This window comes from Tursiops truncatus, chromosome 13, assembly GCF_011762595.2.
Source record: "Tursiops truncatus isolate mTurTru1 chromosome 13, mTurTru1.mat.Y, whole genome shotgun sequence".
NCBI classification, from domain to species: Eukaryota; Metazoa; Chordata; class Mammalia; order Artiodactyla; family Delphinidae; genus Tursiops; species Tursiops truncatus.
In genome coordinates, this window is record NC_047046.1 from 8498440 (window position 1) to 8521357 (window position 22918).

The following is a 22918-nucleotide window of genomic DNA, read 5'->3' on the forward strand; positions in this document are numbered from 1 at the left end:
AAAATGATAATTTTGTAACTGGAGGGGTCTTTTCAGACACACAGCTGGCCATGAACATTTAGACAAGCCACTTAGGTGCAGAATGATGTGAATTCCATGGAGTGTTGAATCAGATACATTTAGAGGAACAATTTATAAATGTAAATGTTTTGCTCCACTTAAGTTCATTTCTAAATCTCCAACAGCCTAAGAATGAAAACCTCTCCCAGCTCCATTAGACATTTTTCTTAGATCTGTCTTTTGTACAAGGGGAAAAACATAACACTTGTAAATTGCTCTAAGGGAAACATTACTTAATATCCCTTAAGTGTCTCCTGGCAGTGATAGCCTTCCTTTCAGTGGAAAAGTAACTTTAGGACAAAGAATTTGCCTGGACAACTGGAGGGAATAAATATAGCCATCTTTCCAAATGATTTTCCCTCTTTTCAGTAAAAGTGGCTGGCAAAGCAATATATTCTAGGGTTCTAAGGTGTCCAGATTGGCACTTTGTTTATGAGATGGTCAGACAAGTAAGGACAGAGCAACTAATTCACACACAAATGCAAAACCAACAAGGCTTGCTGAGTTAGAGTTCAACTGCCATAAAATAAAGTTTTCTGGAGATTTTAATACTATTAACAACCCCCTCCAAGAAATTCCTCTCTAGGACTCGCATGTTTTATTGATCCACCCTTTATTCCGATTAACCTCTTAGACTGATTCTTTGCTGAGTCCTTCCTTCTTCCTGATCCTAACTGCTGACTTGTCTCAGGGATCAAATTCTATCTCCTAATTCCGCTAAAGACCTCCTGTCTCTCAAGTCTTTATTTCTATTGCTTTCACGTATATTTTTGTTTGCTGCTGGATATCACCCAGGCCATCAGCTGCCCCCTCACACTCAAAGTGCTCAGAATTAAACTCATCTCCCACACCCCTTCCAAAGGACTTCCAATTATTGATTTCTAGAAGTTTGCTCGGGACAATTCCAGTTTATGTCTGCTGTTCCAGAATTAATTATAGCACGCTCTTTTATGCTCAAGAGTTTGGATGACAAATTATGTCATCACCCAGCCTATTTTCATCAAAGGAACTGCTATTGTCCAAGTCAACTAGACTCAAAACTAAAACAAACAACAAAAAAATCCAAAAAACAAACAAACAAAAAAAACTCAACCTTGGGGAATTCCCTGGCAGTAGAAGAAACAGGTGAATTTAATAAAAACAAAACAACAACAACAAAAAACCTCAACCTAACCTTCAGCTGCTAATTCGAATGCAGTAGAATCTCCCGCAAATCTCCCCTTATTTTTACATTCCCAGTAACACCCACTAAGCCCTTACATGGAAACCACTAATAAAGCTTCTTACTTCCTGGTGTCTCTCCCTCCCATCTCTCTACCCTCCAATCCATCTGGTGCACTGTAATTAACTAAATTTCATAAAAGTCCTGACTTTATCCTTTCACCATCCGCTTGAAAATGTAAATGTAATCTTCATTCAGTATATATTTGAATGCCTCGTCACCTCGTTTCAGGCACTGGGGCTACAATAATGATAGGCGTGGCCCATGACCATGTTAAGAAAAAGTTAAATAGTAATATAAGAACAGACAAGATAATGACTGGTTCAGGGGGAAGTCTTCAGAGGACTTGTGATGAAATGGCAGATGACTGATTTTTTTTTAAAGCACTGTAAGAAACAAGAACTCAAACAGATACTTGTACACTGATGTTCATTAAAGCATTATTCACAAGGGCCAAAATGTAGAAACAACCCATCAGCAGATGAAAGGATAAACAAAATAGAGTATATCTATACAATGGAATATTATTCAGCCACAAAAAGGAATGTTACAACATGGATGAACCCCCAAAACATGATGCTAAGTAAAAGATGCCAGTCATAAAAGGACAAATATTGTATGATTTCCCCTTATATGAGACACATAAATAAGCAAATCCAGAGACAGAGAGTAGATTAGAGGTTACCAGGGGCTGGGGGAAGAGGAATGAGGAGTTACTGTTTAATGGGTACAGAGTTTCTATTTGGGATTATAAAAAAGGTTTGGAAATAGTGGTGGTGGTTGCATAACATTATGAATTTAATGCCACTGAATTGTACGCTTAAAATGGTCAAAATGGAAAAATGACAATGTAATATGCTACAAACCATTGAACTGTATACTATAAATGGGTGAATTATATGATACATGAATTACATCTCAAGAAGACTGTTTAAAAAAAAAGTTCTTGAGAGTTAAGCACAGAAACTCTGGAATGGCTTGGGGAAAACTGGGGCAGGAAAAGTGATGTTCAGGCAAATCGTTCTCATAATGGTAGGTAAAAGCAGAATGGTGCCCTTGTGTGGAGAATCTGTCATGTCCTTTGTCCCACTAATAGAATACAGTTTAAAGTTCTAACCCTGGGGACTTCCCTGATGGCACAGTGGTTAAGAATCCGCCTGCCAATGCAGGGGACACGGGTTCGAGCCCTGGTCCGGGAAGATCCCACATGCCACGGAACAACTAAGCTCATGCGCCACAACTACCGAGCCTGTGCTCTAGAGCCCGTGAGCCACAACTACTGAGCCCACGTGCCACAACTATTGAAGCCCACGTGCCTAGAGCCTGTGCTCCGCCATAAGAGAAGCCACCATGAGATGCCTGCGTGCCACAATGAAGAGTAGCCCCCGCTCGCTGCAACTAGAGAAAGCCTGTGCACAGCAACCAAGACCCAACGCAGCCAAAAAAAAAAAAAAAAAGGTCTAACCCTGACCCTGGCTCTCAAAAACGTGGGTCCTTCATTATTACCTGCTAGGGCAGCTTTGTCCCCATCACGTTCTTTGCCCTAACGTTTCCTTCATGCCAGGCCTGATCATGTCACAAAGCTGCCCAATATACTTCTTTCTCATTTAGCCTACCCAACTTGGTTCACCTGTTCTGAGCTCAGTTAATTTGAGTGCCATCTTCATTAAGTCTTCCCCAAGCGACCTCAGCAATAACAGCCTGCTCTTTCTCTGGGCAGAACTGAGCAGTCATGTCAATCTTTCAGTGTTTCGTCTCTCCTATCTTGATATACAAATTTCTCATCAGATGGCTAAGGTCCTGGAGAGCATAGTTGCCCTTTACATTTCTTGTATATCCTCAATCTCCTGCTTTTGTTGCCTGAATGTTCTACTAAAAGTTGCAATGTGGCCAAGTGACCATCTTATAATGGCTGAGAGGGCCAGCCCTGGGTTTGGAAAGACTTAGGTTTCATTGCCATTTCTGCCAACTTCCAGGTGCTTGAGTTTGGGCAAGTTATTTAATTCCTGTAGGCGTCAGCGTCTTCATCTAAAAAGGGGGATAGTACCTGTATCTGCCACAAAGATTCTTGAAAGGGTTAAGCAGGATTTAAAAAGGCAAAGCATTTAGCAAGCTGTCAGATCACCTGTAAACTGGAGCTGCAGTGTTGAAGTGGAAAATTGTGATTGGTGATTTATCTCAAAATCAACACAGAACAGATGTGGCCCTAAAATTACACTCTCCTAATGGAATGGTCTTCCAAACTTCTATAAACAAAATGAAGGGAAAAACAAACCAAATGGCTTTTGGTATTACATCCCTTTCTGGACACAACTCCAGACTTTTTATTAAGTTCTTCAGTACTAATAATTTTGGAGGAAAGGAAAATGTAGAATAAAACAATTCTCAAATCTTGTTCAAGCATTTCCATGTACTGTAATTTTTCTATGCATATGACAATAACTGGTGGCATATTTTAAAAATTAATAAATGTAAACAGGATGCTTAAGAAAAGAACCAGGTGACTGTTGTCCTCAGCCTGGTTTTTGGCTAATATATTTTTTCTAATATTTGACTTCCTATCAATGTTCTTTTTTTTTTTTTTTTTTGGTACGCGGGCCTCTCACTGTTGTGGCCTCTCCCGTTGAGGAGCACAGGCTCCGGACACGCAGGCTCAGCAGCCATGGATCATGTGCCTAGCCGCTCAACGGCATGTAGGATCTTCCAGGACCGGGACACGAACCCGTGTCCCCTGCATCGGCAGGCGGACTCTCAACCACTGCGCCACCAGGGAAGCCCTCAATGTTCTTTTTAAAAACTAGATTTTCCCTCCTGGTTATTAAGGTAACACATTTCTTACTGAATTGTAGTATATATGACTTAGGATGTACAAGTCTTTGTAATTGCCCCTGGTGCAAAGTAATCACTCTTAACAGTAATCACTCTTAACTGTAATCACTCTTAACCCCTACTTTTTTTTGGAGTACATACAATTAAATAAACAAGGATGGAATCATACTATAATACTACCCTCAACCTTTTTTTTTTAAACTCAATGATGTATACCCTAAGGCATCTTTCCATAAGAGAACAGATAGAGCCCCTTATTATTTTTAAGGGCTGCATATTTCATTTTATGGATGCACCATGATTATTCACTTATCCAATTCTCTATTAAAAGATGTCTGAATTATTTCCAGGTGTGCGTGTGTGTGTGTGTGTGTGTGTGTGTGTGTGTGTGTGTGTGTGTGTGTTTCAGCATTCAACAATACTTGAAGATGAGTTGCTGGGGGCTTCCCTGGTGGCGCTGTGTTTGAGAGTCTGCCTGCCAATGCAGGGGACACGGGTTCGAGCCCTGGTTGGTCTGGGAAGATCCCACATGCCACAGAGCAACTAGGCCTGTGAGCCACAACTACTGAGCCTGCCCGTCTGGAGGTTGTGCTCCACAACAAGAGAGGCCGCGACAGTGAGAGGCCCGCGCACGGCGATGAAGAGTGGCCCCCGCTCGCCGCAACTAGAGAAAGCCCACGCACAGAAACGAAGACCTAACACAGCCAAATAAAAAAACAAAAAAAAATATAGGATAAGATGAGTTGCTGAACCAAAAAGAATGAACATTCAAAAATCTGATACAGGGCTTCCCTGGTGGCACAGTGGTTGAGAGTCCGCCTGCCAATGCAGGGGACACAGGTTCGTGCCCCGGTCCGGGAAGATCCCATATGCCGTGGAGCGGCTGGGCCCGTGAGCCATGGCCGCTGAGCCTGCGCGTCCCAAGCCTGTGCTCCGCAACGGGAGAGGCCACAACAGTGAGAGGCCCGTGTACAGCAATAAAACCAAAAAAAACAAAAATCTGATACAATTTTTAAAAGACAAACAAACAAAATCTGATAATTATTACTAAACTGCCTTCCCTAAAAAGTTGTATCTTGTGGGCCTCCCTGGTGGTGCAGTGATTGAGAGTCCGCCTGCCGATGCAGGAGACACGGGTTTGTGCCCCAGTCCGGGAAGATCCCACATGCCGCGGAGCGGCTGGGCCCGTGAGCCATGGCCGCTGAGCCTGTGCGTCCGGAGCCTGTGCTCCGCAGCGGGAGAGGCCACAACAGTGAGAGGCCCGCGTACCGAGAAAAAAAAAAAAAAAAAAAAAAAAAAGGTTGTACCTTGTAATAATATTCTTTTAATGTCGACATCACATTTTGCTTAAAGATGTATTTTTGAACCCATTATGCTATACTTCATGTATAATTTATTCTAAATCCTTTGGAAACCGCTCTCTCTGGTACATTAAAAAACAAAACACTTACCATATAGCACTAATGGGAAATGATTTAGAAGCCAGGTTTTTAGCGCTTATTGTCTGTGCTCTCCCTGCTGGTACTAATGGAACAGGCACCACAGGAGTTGGTTTTTATCACAAAGATTCCACAATTAAAAAAAACACAACACATCTGTTAGAAACAAACCTTTAATCTTGATATGAATCACTGTAGCTTTCTTTCTTTTTGACATGTCTCTGAGTCTGTAACAGAAGTTCCAACCCAAACACCCAGAATCTGATTTTAGATAAGAATTTTAATTATAAAACAAAAACACAAACAACCCAACAATAGCACTCTTTTGGCTTCAAGACTATCCTTTTACCTATCTATGGAGTATGTTTTAACATACCCACATTCTTTGGTATGTGAAATGTGGTACTTACTTAGTCCATAATTCAGATCTTCAGTGAACAGATGCCCAACAGTATTTAACTCACATTTAAATTACATATTAACCCATAAAGCCAAAATGGAAATTCTCTAGTCAATCAAGTATCACTGCAAAGCTCCAGTTTTAATACAATTTGAAACTTAGTTCTGTTCCTATATAGCGTTCCCTTTGTCCTTAGTAGCACATTACAAACAATCTGACTAACAACACACTCAAAACTTTCCTCTTTCCAGGCTCCCTTGTAGCTAGAGGCCAAGAAGACAAAAGTGTAGGTCTGGGCAGGATTTCTGGGAAGGGTAGGTAAGGTGGCACTCAGTTGGTATACTCCTTTGGCCCTCATGCTCTCCCCTCTTCCTTCCACCAAGCCCAGAGATGCAGGAGCATCTAGAGACTATGAGGATGAGAGCCACATGCAAAGGAGAGTGGATTAGGAAGACAGGAGGAGACTGGGCCCCCCATGACATCCTTAAATGGCTGCCCCATGTGGGAGTACTTCCAGATTAAAAACAAAGAAACAAGGACTTCCCTCGTGGCACAGTGGTTAAGAATCCTCCTGCCAACGCAGGGGAGACGGGTTCGAGCCCTGGTCTGAGAAGATTCCACATGCTGCGGAGCAACTAAGCCCGTGCGCCACAACTACTGAGCCTGTGCTCTAGAGCCTGTGAGCCACAACTCCTGAGCCCACATGCCACAACTACTGAAGCCCGTGCACCTAGAGCCTGTGCTCCGCAACAAGAGAAGCCACTGCAATGAGAAGCCCACGCACGGCAACGAAGAGTAGCCTCCACTCAACTGCAACTAGAGAAAGCCCGCACACAGCAACGAAGACCCAACACAGGCATAAAGACATAAATTAATTAATTAATTAATTAAAAACAAGCAAAAAAAACCCCAAGACACTGTAAATTGGGTTTTCTGTACTTGTGGCCAAATACTATCCCAGCATACATACCAAAACAACTGCATCTTTCTTTCTTTCTTTTTGGCTGTGTTGGGTCTTCGTTGCTGTGCGTGGGCTTTCTCTAGTTGCAGTGAGTGGGGGCTTCTCTTGTTGCGGAGCACGGGCTCTAGGCTCGAGGGCTCTAGAGCACAGGCTCAGTAGTTGTGGTGCACAGGTTCAGTTGCTCCGCGGCACGTGGGATCTTCCCCGACCAGGGCTTGAATCCGTGTCCCCTGCATTGGCAGACGGATTCTTAACCAGTGTGCCACCAGGGAAGCCCCAAAACAACTGCTTCTTAAAGTAAAAGTCAACCACGTAAAGGTATGATAACGGTGGCAGTGCAGTAACTATGTCCAAAGGACTCGAGGAACCTCCTGAAATATCTAATCTATAACCTTAACATACATGGAAATACATGGTCCCGTAAGTTTTTGGAAGAACTCACACTTTCTGTCAGCCTAACAATAAAAACCTCTTAAATGCTAAAAACTGGCCAAATATAAAAATGAATGCCACGTAAGGATAGAAAGTAGCATCTAAAAATAAACCCAGGGCTTCCCTGGTGGCGCAGTGGTTAAGAATCTGCCTGCCAGTGCAGGGGACACAGGTTTGAGCCCCGGTCCGGGAAGATCCCACATGCCTCGGAGCAACTAAGCCCATGAGCCACAACTACTGAGCCTGCGCTCTAGAGCTCGCGAGCCACAACTACTGAGCCCGCGTGCTACAACTACTGAGCCCATGCACCTAGAGCCCGTGCTCCACAACAAGAGAAGCCACCACAATGAGAAGCCTACGCACCGCAACGAAGAGTAGCCCCCACTCAACTGCAACTAGAGAAAGCCCATGCACAGCAACGAAGACCAATGCAGCCAAAAATAAATAAATTAAAAAAAATAAATTAAAAAAGTTTAGTTTAAAAAATAAATAAAAATAAACCCATACATTTATGGTCAGCTGAGTTTTGACAAGGGAGCCAATACAATTCAAAGAGTAAAGAATAGTCTTTTCAACAGAAGGTATCGGTACCAATGGATAGTCACATGCAAAAGAAATAAAGCTAGACCCCTATCTCACTTCACATACAAAAGTTAATTGAAAATGGATCAAAGAAGACTATACTTTCAGGGATCATATAGAATGGACCTGAGGACATGGGGAGGGAGAAGGGTAAGCTGGGATGAAGTGAGAGAGTGGCATGGACATATATACACTACCAAATGTAAAATAGATAGCTAGTGGGAAGCAGCTGCATAGCACAGGGAGATCAGCTCCGTGCTTTGTGTCCACCTAGAGGGGTGGGATAGGGAGGGTGGGAGGCAGACACAAGGGGGAGGGCATATGGGTATACATGTATATGTATAGCTGATTCATTTTGTTATACAGCAGGAACTAACACACTATTGTAAAGCAATTATACTCCAATAAAGATGTTAAAAAAATGGATCAAAGACCTAAAATTTCTTGTTACATTAAATTTCTTGTTACGTGAAAAAAAAAAAACCTAAATGCAAGAGCTAAAAGTATAAAATGCTTAGGAAACTTAGCTGTAAATTGACACTTTGGTATAGGTAATGGTCTTTTAGATATGACACCAAAAGCAAAAGCAACCAAAGAAAAAATAGACATATGACATTTAACTAAAATTAAATATATCTCTGTGCTTCAAAAGACACAAGCAAGAAAGTTAAAAAAAAAAAAACAGGGACCTACTGTATAGCACAGGGAACTATACTCAATGTCTTGTAATAACCTATAATGAAAAAGAATCTGAAAAAGTGTACTTTCCTGTACACGTGAAACTAACAAAACATTGTAAATTAACTACACTTCAATTTAAAAAAAAAAAAGATCTTCATGGGAAATAAACATTTCATTCATGGCAAAAAAAAAAACCTATGGAATGGGAGAAAATTTCTGCAACTCATATATCTGCTATGGGTCTAGTATTCAGAATATATATAAAAAACCTACAACACAACAACAAAAAGACAAATCAAATAAAAAATGAGCATAGGATTTGAATAAACATTTCTTTTAAAAAGTTATACAAAAAAAAAGTTATACAGTCAATACCCACATGAAAAGATGTTGAACACCACTAGCATTGGAGAAATACAAATGAAAACCACAATGAGATACTTCACACCCACTAGGATGGCTACACACCAATAACAAGTGCTGGTGAGGATGTGGGGGAAATCAGAAGCTTCATACACTGCTGGTGGGAACGTTAAATGGTGCAGCTGGTGCAGCCTCTGTGGAAAAAAGAGTCTGGCGGTGCTTTAGAAAGTTAAATATAGCTATCACGTGACTCAGCAATTCCATTTCTAGGTATATAACCAAAAGAAATGGAAACGTATGTCCATACAAAAACTTGTACATGAATGTTCTTGGCAGCACTGTTCATAACAGCCAAAAAAATGGAAGCCACTCTGATGTTCATACACTGATGAATGGATAAACAAAATGGGGTCTATTCACACAATAGAATATTACTGAGCCATAAAAGGGAATGAAGTACTGATACAGGCTACAATATAGATGAACCTTGAAGATTATGCTGAGTAAAAGAAGCCAGACACAATAAGACAAATATTGTTTGATTGCAGTTGTATGAGGTGCTGGGAAAAGGTAAATTCAGACACTGAAAGCAGATTAGAGGTCACCAGGAATTGGGGGTTACAGGTACCAGGGGTTTAATGGTTAGTGTTTCTGCTTGGGGTAACAAAGAAGTTTTGGAAGTAGATAGTGGTGATGGTGGTGCAACATTGGGTATGTAATTAATACCAGTGAATTATATACTTAAAAGTGGTTAAAACATAGTAAATGTTATATTTTACCACAATAAAAAAAAAAGAAAAAGGAAAAAGGAATGAGGTACTGATATAACATTGACGAACCTTTTTTTTTTTTTTTTTTTTTGCGGTACACGGGCCTCTCACCGTTGTGGCCTCTCCCACTGCGGAGCACAGGCTCCGGACGCGCAGGCTCAGAGGCCATGGCTCACGGGCGGGCCCAGCCACTCCACGGCATGTGGGATCTTCCCAGACTGGGGCACGAACCCGTGTCCCCTGCATCGGCAGGCGGGCTCTCAACCACTGCGTCACCAGGGAAGCCCAGATGATCCTTTTTTAAAAAAAAAAATTTATTTGGCTGCACCAGTTCCCAGTTGCAGCATGCAAACTCTTAGTCACGGCATGTGGGATGTTCCCTGACCAGCGATGGAACCCAGGCCCCCCTGTATTGGGAGCGTGGAGTCTTAGCCACTGGACCACCAGGAAGTCCCTGACATGGATGAACCTTGAAAACATTATGCTGAGTGAAAGAAACAAGACAGGAAAGACCCCTTGTTTTATGATCCCATTTATGTGAAATGTCCAGAATAGGCAAATCCATAGAGACAGAAAGTAGATCAGTGGGAGGAAAGGGCTGGATAGGAATTGCGGGGGAATGACTGCTGAAGAGTACAGGTACATCTTTTTTGGGTGGCAAAAATATTCTGGAATTAGTAGTGACGACTGCAAAACTTTGTGTCTATATTAACCACCACTGAATTGTACACTTTTTTATTTTTTTAAACATTTATTTATTTATTTTTAATTTATTTATTTTTGGCTGCATTGGGTCTTCGTTGCTGCACGCGGGCTATTCTCTAGTTGCGGCAAGCGGGGGCTACTCTTCATTGCAGTGCGCGGGCTTCTCATTGCAGTGGCTTCTCTTGTTGCGGAGTGTGGGTTCTAGGCACACGGGCTCAGTAGTTGTGGTTCACAAACTCTAGAGCACAGGCTCAGTAGTTGTGGCACATGGGCTTAGTTGCTCTGCGGCATGTGGGCTCTTCCCGGACCAGGGCTCAAACCTGTGTCCCCTGCACTGGCAGGCGGATTCTTAACCACTGCGCCACCAGGGAAGTCCCCTGAATTATACACTTTAAAAGGGTGAATATTATCTCAAAAAATTTTTAAGTGAATGTCAAAGATAAGCAATGAAGTTTTTCTGACATGAAACGTTAGAAAATTTCTTTATTATTACTCATTAAGCACCAGCTTAATACTGCAGAAATTTCAAATCACCCATCAACAACTCATTCTTCCCCACCCCACAGCCCCAAATTCTTGATAAAGAGATCTTCAAGTAAAGACACACTCTCTTCTCTCCTCTGTATAAAACTTTATGAAATAAAGGCAAAGAACTGTGTACATCTTGCTGTAAATGCTGCCCACAGCTGTGAAGACAGTGTCTGCCCAAGGCTCCCTTTACTGTCCAGGTCCTGAAAGACTCTTGTTCATGAATTGTCTCTTCACAAAGCAAGTCCACCACTAACAAGAGGGGACAAAACAGAATGAACAGTGGTGGTCAAATCACAATGCAAGTTCAAGGTAAGGTCAGAATATGAATTTACTTAATAACAAAACTTAATATTGGTCTGGCAGCCCTTATATTATATAAACTCTTTGAAGATACATAAAAAATTTTCCTCCCTCCCTCCCTTTCTTTTGGAGTGACTCACAGGTTACTCAAAATAACAACAACAAAATAAATGTAATACATTAAAGCTATCTCACGCAAAAAAGCTGTTATATGGGTTTACAATGCCCCAACATAAGAATATACAACCAAAATTTTTTATTACATGCAATTCATTATTCAGTATGATTCAGTGAACTCCTACTATGTATAAGGCACCAAAGTTAAGCAACACTGCAATGCAAAAACTAAAGACCTCAATGTGTTTAACAGTGGCTACAGGGTAAAAGGTGATTTATCAACTAAATGAGAAAAGAGTTTTACCTTGCTGGGTTTATCATTCTGAGGGTCAAAAACTTTCTCACAAAGTCTCAGTCCAGTCTCTTGCCTCAGCTGTTGTAAGTAGGCCCTCATCACTTCTAAAATCAAGAGCAGGTAGAACAATAAAAAAATGTATTTGAGAAAGCATCCCAAATGGGCTGGCTACTGATCTCGACATTGACCTTGGCAATACATTTCAATACCTTCGAACAGGATAAGAAATAGAAACGACAGTTCAAATGGTTTTATAACTATACTCATTTTGGTCCAAAAGATTCTCCACATGTCATGCTTGTTGCCAAGGATCTTTTGTGAGAGTGAGTAGTAAGATAATGTACGGGCTAAAGATTCCACTCTCAATCTGTACACCAGTCAAGGCAAGAAAAGGAGGGGTGTTAAGAAGTCCAGTGGAGAAAATCTTGTGTCATATAGGAAGGTAGAGATGTTGTTCTTACCATCTTCCTGTTTGTTTGCAGGTTTGGCGTAAATTGCATTAAGTGGAAAACCAGGCTCTCCAGGAATGGGAAAATTAGTGATTCCCAGTGTATACATTTCTTTCTCGCCTTGGCTTTTAGAATTGCACTTAAAAAAAAAAAAAAATTATATACACAAACATAGGGAAAAAGGATAGTAATATCCAATTTTCAGTTTTTTATCTAAGTAGCCATGTCTGGGGTTATGTTTTTGGTGCCCTTTTGCAATCTGGTGAAGCCTGTAGGCCCCTTCTCAGACTAATGTTTTAAATGAATAAGATAAAACAGAACTACAAAAGAAACCAATTATAGTGATATACAATAATTACCATATTAAAACATCAAATTTATCACACAGTCATACATGTGCTTCTTTATTAATGCGCTAAATAACAAGACCCAGCAGTGGGCCTAACAACTAAATTTTGAAGCAATAATGAATGTAAACAAAATTTCAAAATATCTTCAACTCTAAATGTAATATGAAAACGCTGGGGACTTCCCTGGTGGCGCAGTGGTTAAGAATCTGCCTGCCCATGCAGGGGACACGGGTTTGATCCCTGGTCCAGGAAGATCCCACATGCTGTGGAGCAACTAAGCCCGTGTGCCACAACTACTGAGCCTGCGCTCCAGTCAATATTTACTTGTCCTTAAAGTCTCAACAAGTCTAAATACCTATTAATTTGTGTTCCTGACAAATGATCATCCAAGTTTAATTACCTTTTGGAGTTTCTTTAGACACTCAGAAATGTAGAGAGTTATATATATCAAGGTCCTATCGGCTTCATTCTATGGGAAGAAAACAAAACTCAAAAACAATTCTGATCAAAACCTAATAATTATGTGCAATAAATGAATTCAATCTTTGTCTTTTGATTTATCAACTGAAAACTGTGAAAGCAGTTACTACAGCATCAAAAATTCCCATTTTCGGGCTTCTCTGGTGACGCAGTGGTTAAGAATCCACCTGCCAATGCAGGGGACACGGGTTCAAGCCCTGGTCCGGGAAGATCCCACATCCTGCGGAGCAGCTAAGCCTGTGTGCCACAACTACTGAGCCTGTGTTCTAGAGCCCGTGAGCCACAACTACTGAAGCCCGCGTACCTGGAGCCCATGCTCCACAAGAGAAGCCACCGCAGTGAGGCCCACGCACTGCAATGAAGAGTAGCCCCCGCTCGCCGCAACTAGAGAAAGCCCGTGCACAGCAATGAAGACCCAACACAGCCAAAAATAATAAATAAAAATAAAATAAATTAATTAAAAATACATAAATATTTTTTTAAAAATTCCCATTCTCTGCATGCAATCTTCTCAAGCCCCCTTTCTGTCTGCCCCTGGGGAGGGAGCCACCAGCTTCCACCCTGAGCTTGTGTGGCTGCCCCTGTTTTCACCCTGAGCTTGTGTGGCTGCCCCTGTTTTCCTCAGCTCCCTTCGCCCTTGGGTTCCTGAAGAGTTGTGCCAATAGCTCCTCATTCTGTGTACGAAGGAGAGTTAACAAAGCCTCCTGGAAAACCTGAGATGAACCATACAGCTGGCTAACCTTTAAAAACTCTTTCACTTCAGGATCTCTGCCAAGAACAGAAACATTTATGACTCTAAATGAGGAAGCAATTATTTCACAAGTGACTTGTTCTTGAAGAGCTTCATTAGCCCAACTCTTGACCTAACCCAAAGGAAAAATGTGGAGAAGACAAATGGATGCTAATCAAATGTGGCACATACTTCATGTCAAATTTTACAGATTTATAATTTTAAAGAAACAAACTACACTTTTCCCTATTTTTAAGATTATATGATATTCGAGAGAGAATGAAATGTGGCAGAACTTTAATTACAAACACCACACTTAAGACTATGCATTAGATATAGAAACATCTGTAACATCATAGAATGTTTAGACCACAGTTTATAGACCAAGAGTCTACAAATAAAGATTTCACATCCTGCTTGATTCCGAGAGATTAAAGTTTGGCAAGGAGTTGAAGTTCCATATTCTAGAACATTATCAAGAAGATTTATTGACATTCCTTGTAACTTGCTCATAGCAGCATCTCAGAGAACTTCATTTTCCATTTCCCCCCCTCCTTTTCTGCCCCCACCCCACTTCTGCCTTCCTCCTGAGCTCACAAGAACTAAAAGCAGAAGGGAAGAAATGGAGGTTGAGGGAAGGGTCCAGGTCACTGAATTTTCTTTATCTCTCCATCTTAGGTCCAGGACATAGAAGTATATTAAAAAAGTAACATAGCATGCAGAATTTTTTGGTTTGGGACTTCATACAGTAGGCGCTTAATACTGTTGAATAAATATAAATAAGTGTCTAGACCATGGGCTGGTAAATTTCCTCTGTACAGGACCAGATAGCAAGTATTGTAAGCTTTGTGGGCCATAGTCTCTGTCACAACTACTCAACTCAGCTATTGTGGCATGTAAGCAGTCACAGATGATATATAAACAAATGCACGTGGCTATGTTCCAATAAAAGTTTGTTTACAAAAAGAAGTGGTGGGCCAGATTTGGCCCTCAGGCTGTAGTTTGCCAACCCATGGTGTAGACCTTGGAGGAAAAACGAGGAACTAACATTGTTACAGAATTAGGCACTGTTCTGGATTTTTAAAATCACACAATCTCATTTCATTTAATTTATTCCTTACATCAACCCTGACTGCCAGGTTGATACCATCCCCATAAGAAAACTAAATTAAAGAGTAAAAGCTCTATACAACATTGTAAATCACCTATACTACAAGAAAAATTAAAAAAAAAAAGAGTAAAAGCTCTGTACTTTACCTTAATTTCATAGTTTTTGAAGAAGACATTGGCCTTGAAGTAATAGATAGCTTCATCCACAATATCTGTATCTTTTGCTAAGCAGGACACAAGGGGAGTAAGGCAGAAAACATTAGCCAAATGTAAAACATAACATCTAAAAAAGGTAAAAAGAGGGGCTTCCCTGGTGGCGCAGTGGTTAAGAATCCACCTGCCAACACAGGGGACATGGGTTCGAGCCCTGGTCCAGGAAGACCCCACATCCTGCGGAGCTACTAAGCACGTGTGCCACAACTACTGAGCCTGCGCTCTAGGGCCCGCGAGCCACAACTACTGAAGCCCACGTGTCACAACTACTGAAGCCTGCACGCCTAGAGCCTGAGCTCCGCAACAAGAGAAGCCATCACAATGAGAAGCCCTCGCACCTCAACGAAGAGTAGCCCCCGCTCGCCGCAACTAGAGAAAGCCTGCGCACAGCAACGAAGGCCCAACACAGCCAAAAAATAATAAAATAAATGTATAAATAAATAAATAAAAATTAAAAAGCTATCAAGAAAAAAATATCCAAGCTCAACGGTCAAGGGTTTTGGAGTTTTATAAAATAAGATGAGGGTACTGAAATATAATGTCTTTAGAAACAATTTCTAGAAAAATAAGCACATGATTTATTCTTATAGCTTTATTGTTTTACAAAAATTATACATGCCCATTAGAGAAACAAATTAATCAACACAGAAAAAAAACTTAACTGTCACCCTAATCTCACTACCCAGAAATAACTGCTCTCAACATTTGGTGAACATCACTCCAGACATTTCTCAATACATTTATAAAAATAGACTGAGACAGGCGATTGGGATTGACATATATACACTAATATGTATAAAATAGATAAGTAATAAGAACCTGCTGTATAAATAAATAAATAAATACATTAAAAAAAAAAAAAAAAAGACTGAGACAGGGACTTCCCTGGTAGTCCAGTGGCTAAGACTCCATGCTCCCAATGCAGGGGGCCTGGATTTGATCCCTGGTCAGGGAACTAGATCTCACATGCATGCCACAACTAAAGATCCTGCGTGCTGCAACTAAGACCTGGAGCAGCCAAATAAATAAATTTAAAAAAAAAGACTGAAACATAGACTAACTTTAATAAAATGCTTTTTAAAAAATACAAAGTACTCAATATAATTTTATTTGACCTTACATACTATAGCTTTAGGTAAAAAACTCTTAACTGTCATTTAGGAACACACTGGGATTCACAAGTACATCTTTCTTTTTACGAAAACTGACTTCAAATATATTTGTACAAGCTGTTCAGATGGCTAGAGACTGAGAAAAGCCAGAAGTACTGTTGTAACAAAGACAGATCTCATTACAAAATTTCTTTGCCTTTTTTTTGGGTTTTCCTTTTTTTTTTTTTTCATTTTAAAAAGGTCAAAATCCCAGGATCTTGATATCCAACAGCTGGTTTCTGCAATGCAGAAATGGTTACTTATATTTCTCGTCCCTGACTTCTATCCCTCTCGCACAGCAGAAATGCAAAACAATTCTGAAGTTTTGGTACTCTGAAGAATTTCAACAGAATTCTTTTTTTTTTTCCCTTCCTTTTTTAAAAAAATTTTTTAGCTTCGCTGCACAGCCCATGGGATCTTAGTTCCCCAACCAGGGATCAAACCCATTCCCCCTCTAGTGGAAGCACAGAATCTTAACCACTGGACCACCAGGGAAGTCTGCAACAGAATTCTAACTCTAGACTTGTGTTCCCTGCAATCTATTTTCTTATCCGCAAAAAGGAAACTTCCTCAGATGATCCAAACAGCGCTTACAAGAGCCAGCTAGTTCTAAATGTCACATTGCAGGGAGGGGGAGGTAGCTAGACAATAGGATTTAGAACCTAGAAGAGTGTTTGGTATATAAAAGGTGTTCAAAAGATATTTGTTGAGGGCTTCCCTGGTGGTGCAGTGATTGAGAGTCCGCCTGCCGATGCAGGGGACACGGGTTCATGCCCTGGTCCGGGAGAATCCCACGTGCCGCGGAATGGCTGGGCCTGTGAGCCATGGCCGCTGGGCCTACGCGTCCGGAGCCTGTGCTCCGCAACGGGAGAGGCCACAGCCCGCAACGGGAGAGGCCGCAGCGGTGAGAGGCCCGCGTACCGCGAGCGCGCGCGCACACACACACACACACAAAAGATATTTGTTGGATGTAAGTAATTAGATTAATGTTAACAGTTACTTAGTCTACAGCACAGGCTTATACTTCTCCATAATTCCAATTCAGTCCTAATCCAGCCCCCAGGGAAGAGTTAAGAAGTCACTCCTTATCTACAGAAATCAGAGTTCCGGTTTCTTGGGGTCCCATTCTCCCTCAAGGGCCCAAGAATTGCAAAGGTGGTAATTAGATTTACTCCATCCTTGGTCAACTGCATCTTCTGATATATAATATGGTATTTTGTAACGATCTGAGAAGAGCTCTGGGCCAACACTGACTCTTATTCTTCTTTTGCACTGTAATTCTTTTACATTATTTTTTCTCTTTTTGGTCTGCTTTTTCCCACTGTTCCTTTTTTTTCATCTCAGAACAAGTAAACAGTGTGGTGACTCACCAAATTTATTAAGTTTACTGAGCTTTCAAATGGTGTTGAAAACAAAATTAAGAGGAAGTCAAGTCAAATAATCTGGCAGAAGAATGGAGACAGGGTCAGTACAAAATTGGTAATCCAAACTATGGTCTTGGAAACCATGAATGGAACTCAGTGCAGGCGGAAAAGGTGTCTAATATAATACAAATTACACTGTTGGCAGAACATCTCAGAATGTGTCAGAAGAGTCTCAGATAGCATCTGAAATGAATGAAGCTTTCTGAACAGTAAAGAAAATGGCTCACCCTCCAAAAAAAAAAAAAAAAAAAAAAAAGAGTACCAAGAAAGAAAGTAAAGATATAATGTTCAAGAAGCAAGAGAAGAAATTAGTAATATTATACAGGATACTTAAGATTGAGGTATTGCTGAAAACTGAGATCCTGAAGAATGGACAAAGAAAGTAGATTTAAATAAAGAAGAGGTTAAAATACATTTTGTTTTTTCCAGCTTGATGACAGAGAAAGGAGGGAGACATGGCGTTCTACAGAAGTAGCAGCATTAGTTTTTAAGAAATGATAGTGATGATAGGAAGAGTGTTGAGAATTAAGCACATTTCCTCTTCCCTCTCAACAAAATATCCTGGAGAAATTGGCAGCAATAATACAGTTTCTTGTTAAATGCAACATATACCCACGATCTGAAAAGGTCTAGAGCACAATATCCCCCAAGCAAATAGAAAATACAAGAGCAACCTGAGACAGAATTTCCTTGATTTGACGTCAGAGGGTTTCATACCAAAATCTGAAAATAATGGAGTTTCGACTTACTCTCTCTAGGGGCGGGTCCTTTGAACTGACTTCTGATAGGCAACAGTGCCATGTTTCCAATGAGTTTCGTGTCAGGGTCCATGAGGGAAGAGTGGTAAGCCTGTAGTGGCAAGCCAGGTAAGAACACAAAAGCAGAAAGAGAGCAAATGTCAGCAGGGCAAACAAGTACATTTCCCTAAAGGAAAAAAAGACTAACTCATCCAAGATTAACTGGCTCATGAAAACTGACTATTAAATTTTGAGAAAATTTGAGGCAAGCTGGTTGCTGAACACAGCCATTATTAAAAATGAAATTATATAAATTTACAATTATGTAAATTATATTAAAAACAAAGGTAATAAATACTTGAAATTTATTACTTCCTATTTAAAAAATTTATTTTTAATATGATCTTAAGCTTATTTATATCTTTTGTATCTTTATGGTGTAAATACTATATAATGAGGTGCTAATGTGCATCTCTTCCAGTTCCACATTCAGTGACACCACATTGGTAACTGGTGGAGTATTTACACTATAGAAATAGGCAAACACCATATAAATCAGGGGTACCCAGCCCCCAGCTGTTGTTAAACCACAACCCAAGCACTGGCTCTTCAGCTCTGCCACTTCCTGGCTTTATGCCTTTTGACCAAGACATCACTTTTCTTCTCTTAGCCTATTTCCAAATTTGTAAAATGAAGAGATACATACTTGCTTTCAGTGGGTGGATGGGAGTTAAAGGAGGAGGGGGGAAAATCATATTTATGAGAGCAATTTATAGGCTGATTTCTAGTTCTGCTTTTTACAAGATGTCTGGCTTTTTGTAAGACATGGGCCCCATTCATTTATTCATTCATTCATTCATCAAAAGATTCCTAAGCACCTTCTGTGTGCAAGGCATGCGGATCCAATGGCATGCAAGGCTAGTATGGGCTCTGTCCTTGAAGAATTTTCAGGTGAATGGAGAAGACAGACATTAAGTCTGTCTTCTTAAGAGCACCCGCACAGGGGAAGCCCAGGTGCTCTAGGTGCAACTGGAATGATGAGTACAAGGCTTTAGTGTTCTGGTAAAATCAGGCTTTATCAAGATTTAATAGTGTGCAGCCTTGGGCAAGTTACTTAACTTCTCTGAGCCTCTGTTTCCTCCTCTGCAAAATGAGAAAACAATAACATATCTACTTGATAGAGTCACTGTGAGGATTAAATGGGATAATTTATATAAAGTGTGTAGCTCAGGGCCTGCCTGGCATACATCAGGAGTCAAATGGTAGCTATGAGATCCGTAAAAATACGTACCGATAACTATGGTTTGCTCTTTTATTACAGATATGCTTCATCTAAACAAGCCTCTACCCTCCCCTTCACCAGCTATACTGTCTTGTTACCCATCTATTTCCTTCATGGCATTTGTCATTATCTGAAACAATCTTCTTTATTTTATTTGTATTTACATGTTTATTGTCGGTCTCCCCATTAGAATGTAAACTCCTTAAGAACAGTGATTTGTTGGCCTTATTCACTGCTGTCACAGTGCTTGGCATGCAGCAGGTGCTCAGTAATGTTTGTCCTATGAATAATCACATGTTATTGAACCTCTTTTTTCCTCATCTGCAAAATGGAGACCATGATGGTGATAAATCTACCCCAGAGACTGGCTGTCAGAACTTAAGAGCAACCAAACCACCATCAATTTTTACTCCCACTCTGATGCACGCGAAAACAGAAACATCTGGAAACCGGGCGCGGACCTTGCGTCTGCTCTGAGAGCCCTAAACCCAGCGGCGCAGGGGTGGCCGCCACTACCCGGGTGACAGGGGAGGAGTCCGGGAAGTGGGGTCTCACAAATGACAAGCAGCTTAAGAGACCCGCCCCCAGAGGCGGAGGAGGAAGTGGGCCTGCAGGAAAAAAAGGAGAAGCTAACTCTAGACTTGAGATATGAAAAATTAAAAGGGCAGCCCTGGCCTTCGCGGCTCTAGTGAGGCTTTGGGAACCCTGCTGGAGTCGGGGGAAGGCAGAAAGGGCGAGAAAAGGGGTCGGGATTGGAGAGGAGAGGGCAGAAGAACTGAGGCAGTCTCCTCAGCACGCCCGGTATCTCCGGCCCACTCTGCCGCGCCCCGGTCCTCCAAGCCCGGTCTACAGCCCCGGGCCGCCCGAATCCTACAGGGGCCGGCCCGCTCCTCTCGCCTCTCCCCTTCTCAGGCCCCTGCTTTCTCTCTGCCCCCCTCGGCCCGCTTTTCTCAGCGCACCCACGACTTCTCGCCACTTTCCCAAATCCCCGCCTTCTCCCAACACCCCCAGCTCGGCCCCTTTACCGGCATCTTGGAGGCGCCCGGGTTTCAACCGCGATGAGGAGGATCGGGTTAGAGCGCGGCGCTTCCGGTCTGGCAGCCCGGGCGGGGTAGGCGGAAGTGAGCCGGAAGGGGAGGGCGAGGGCAGGACGCCGCGCTTCCGGCCTTGCTGTTCGCGGCTAGCTGTTGCGGCTGCGCGGATACGCAGGGGCATCAGGGGGCGCCCGAGCCTTAGGCATGGGCTCTGAGTGTCGGGCATGCGTGAGGTGTGGGCAAAAGTGGAGATGGATCTGGGGGTACTGAATCCCAGTGATAAATCACCACTTCCTTTGTTTTTCCTTAAAGATCACCTTTTCAGTGAAGCACTCCTTGGGGCACACTATTTTAAATTCAGTCCCACTTCACTCCCCTTTCTCTCTTTTCTTCCTTAGTTCTGATTCTTTTTAGTTTACTTCTGTGTTTTGTCTCCCTCTCTCCATGTGAACGTCGACAAGGATTGTTTTGTTCACTGCTATGTCACTACACCGATAACAGTGATGGTACATGGTAAGCATCAATACTACTTGTTGAGTGAAAGAATGAACTCAATCCACTGATTTTAAAAACGGAGAAAGGATCACAGTGAGAAGGGATTTGTGTATTACTCGTGTGATTATGTGCTGCAATTCTTTGTGTAATAGTTGAGAAAATGGACCTTGGGTTTGAATGCAGCTCCAAGATTTATTGGCTGTGTAACTCCGGGCAAGTTAACTTCTCTGTGCCTCAGTTCTTTGTCTGAAAATGGAGATAACAGTACTTACCTCAGTTTTCTGAGGATGAAACGAATTGCATGTAAAGTGCTTTGAAATTACACGCCCAGAACATACTAAAAGCTCAGGAATTCTTAACCTATTATGCCTCTGGTTAAAAGCCAAGGTCATTGCTGCTTCTGGCCATTTCTTCTGCCAGTGCCTCAAACTAGATTACTTTGTCCCATGTTCCCACAACTGATTTGTTATTTACATCTCTGGCCAAATTGCACCTTTTAGGGGGAGACTTATTTGACGGGCATGCAAAGTAGCCCCACAGTCACTCTCCATTTCATTACTGTTTTCTTTTCTTCACATTCCTTATCAGAGGTTTCCTTGTTTATGGTTAGTCTTAAGGGCCCAGCATATCATCGCATGACAGTAAGGTCGTGTTTGCCCTAGGCAGTCCCATTTTAGCCCCAGTGCCTGGCACCCACTAGTAAATTTGTCTGAAGAATCACGTCAGGCTCTCCTACAAGACAGTGAAATCCTTCAGGACTGGAACTGTCATATTCATCTTTTAAACTCCAGTGTCGAGAGGGGAAGGAAATGGAATCTGACCCTTCACCTCTTCCCCACAGGCACACACCAGACTCTCCAGAAGCTAAAGTAGGGAGGTATAGCTCAAGGAGTAATGAAGAGGGCGAATGAAAAGCTGTCTTTTCTTTCTTCCCCTCTCACATGACAATAACATTTCTAAAATTTAGCAACACTGGGAGATCAGGGTGTTTTTGACCTTTGCATCCTCAAGGGCCACAGAAAAAGTCCCCGAGCAGCCCAGCACGTCCTCATGTTGTCCACTCATCATGCTCTCCTGAGTGCCCTGTGAGAATAGCTCACACCAGCGGACCATGGTGCAAATACCCAACTCCTGCCCCCAGCCTGGGCCGCTAGGCACAAGTTACCACTGATAGCTATGGCCCCTCACACTTTGCATCTTTAATGAAAATGGATCAAATTTGACACTGCAGGTGTACTTCTGCTATCTAGGCCCAAGAATGATTAAAAATTTAACCCAAGTTACAGGTTTTCTACAAGGACTTAATCTGCAACTGCAGGAAGATCCAGCACCAATGGAGACCAGACCTGCTGTGAGGATTAAATGAAAGAGATTATGCAAAATGCTTCTTCTTAGCACAATGCCTGGCAGAACTCAATAAAAGAGATTCTGCTTTCCTTTAGTGGGTGCTAGAGAAGTATCTGTTGACTGACTAGCCATTCCCCAGGGCCTATCACAAATGAACTTATAAATACTGAAAATAATTCAATGTGTCAAGAAGTTAAAAAGAAAAAATTATCTTTTGCATTTTTGTGTGCATTTGTTATTCAAGTAAAGTACACATTTTTAAGTGCTCAGAGACTACAAATCACACTTAAAAAAAAAAAGGCACTGCCTACATTTGGACACTTGGGGAAATTTACTCATTCAAAACTTTGGAAAAAAACCAAAAAACAAATTGCCCTGGCTGAATATTTCAAATTCTGACTGGAAAACAAGAGTGTAATAAAAAGTTAG

General features: G+C 41.7%; 1 protein-coding gene across 1 annotated transcript; it reads right to left on the reverse strand.

Moving 5' to 3' along the window:
- Nucleotides 1-10910: 10910 nt before the first annotated feature.
- Nucleotides 10911-20788, reverse strand: ARPC3 (actin related protein 2/3 complex subunit 3). Its single transcript, XM_033836881.2, has 7 exons — nt 20639-20788; nt 18344-18443; nt 14954-15030; nt 12887-12955; nt 12149-12275; nt 11697-11791; nt 10911-11224 (listed from the first exon to the last, which is right to left on the reverse strand). The coding sequence occupies exons 1-7, from the start codon at nt 20642-20644 to the stop codon at nt 11162-11164; spliced, it is 537 nt and encodes a 178-aa protein (XP_033692772.1). The 5' UTR covers nt 20645-20788; the 3' UTR covers nt 10911-11161.
- Between the last annotated feature and the right edge of the window lie 2130 nt (nt 20789-22918).

Bases quoted from the DNA above. Each gene is read 5' to 3' on its own strand.
- ARPC3 (XM_033836881.2), bottom strand. The intron at 11,792-12,148 runs GTAAGAACAACA...TCTTGATTTTAG, and splicing joins TGCAAACAAACAGGAAGATG to AAGTGATGAGGGCCTACTTA. The intron at 11,225-11,696 runs GTAAAACTCTTT...CCCTCTTGTTAG, and splicing joins AGAATGATAAACCCAGCAAG to TGGTGGACTTGCTTTGTGAA.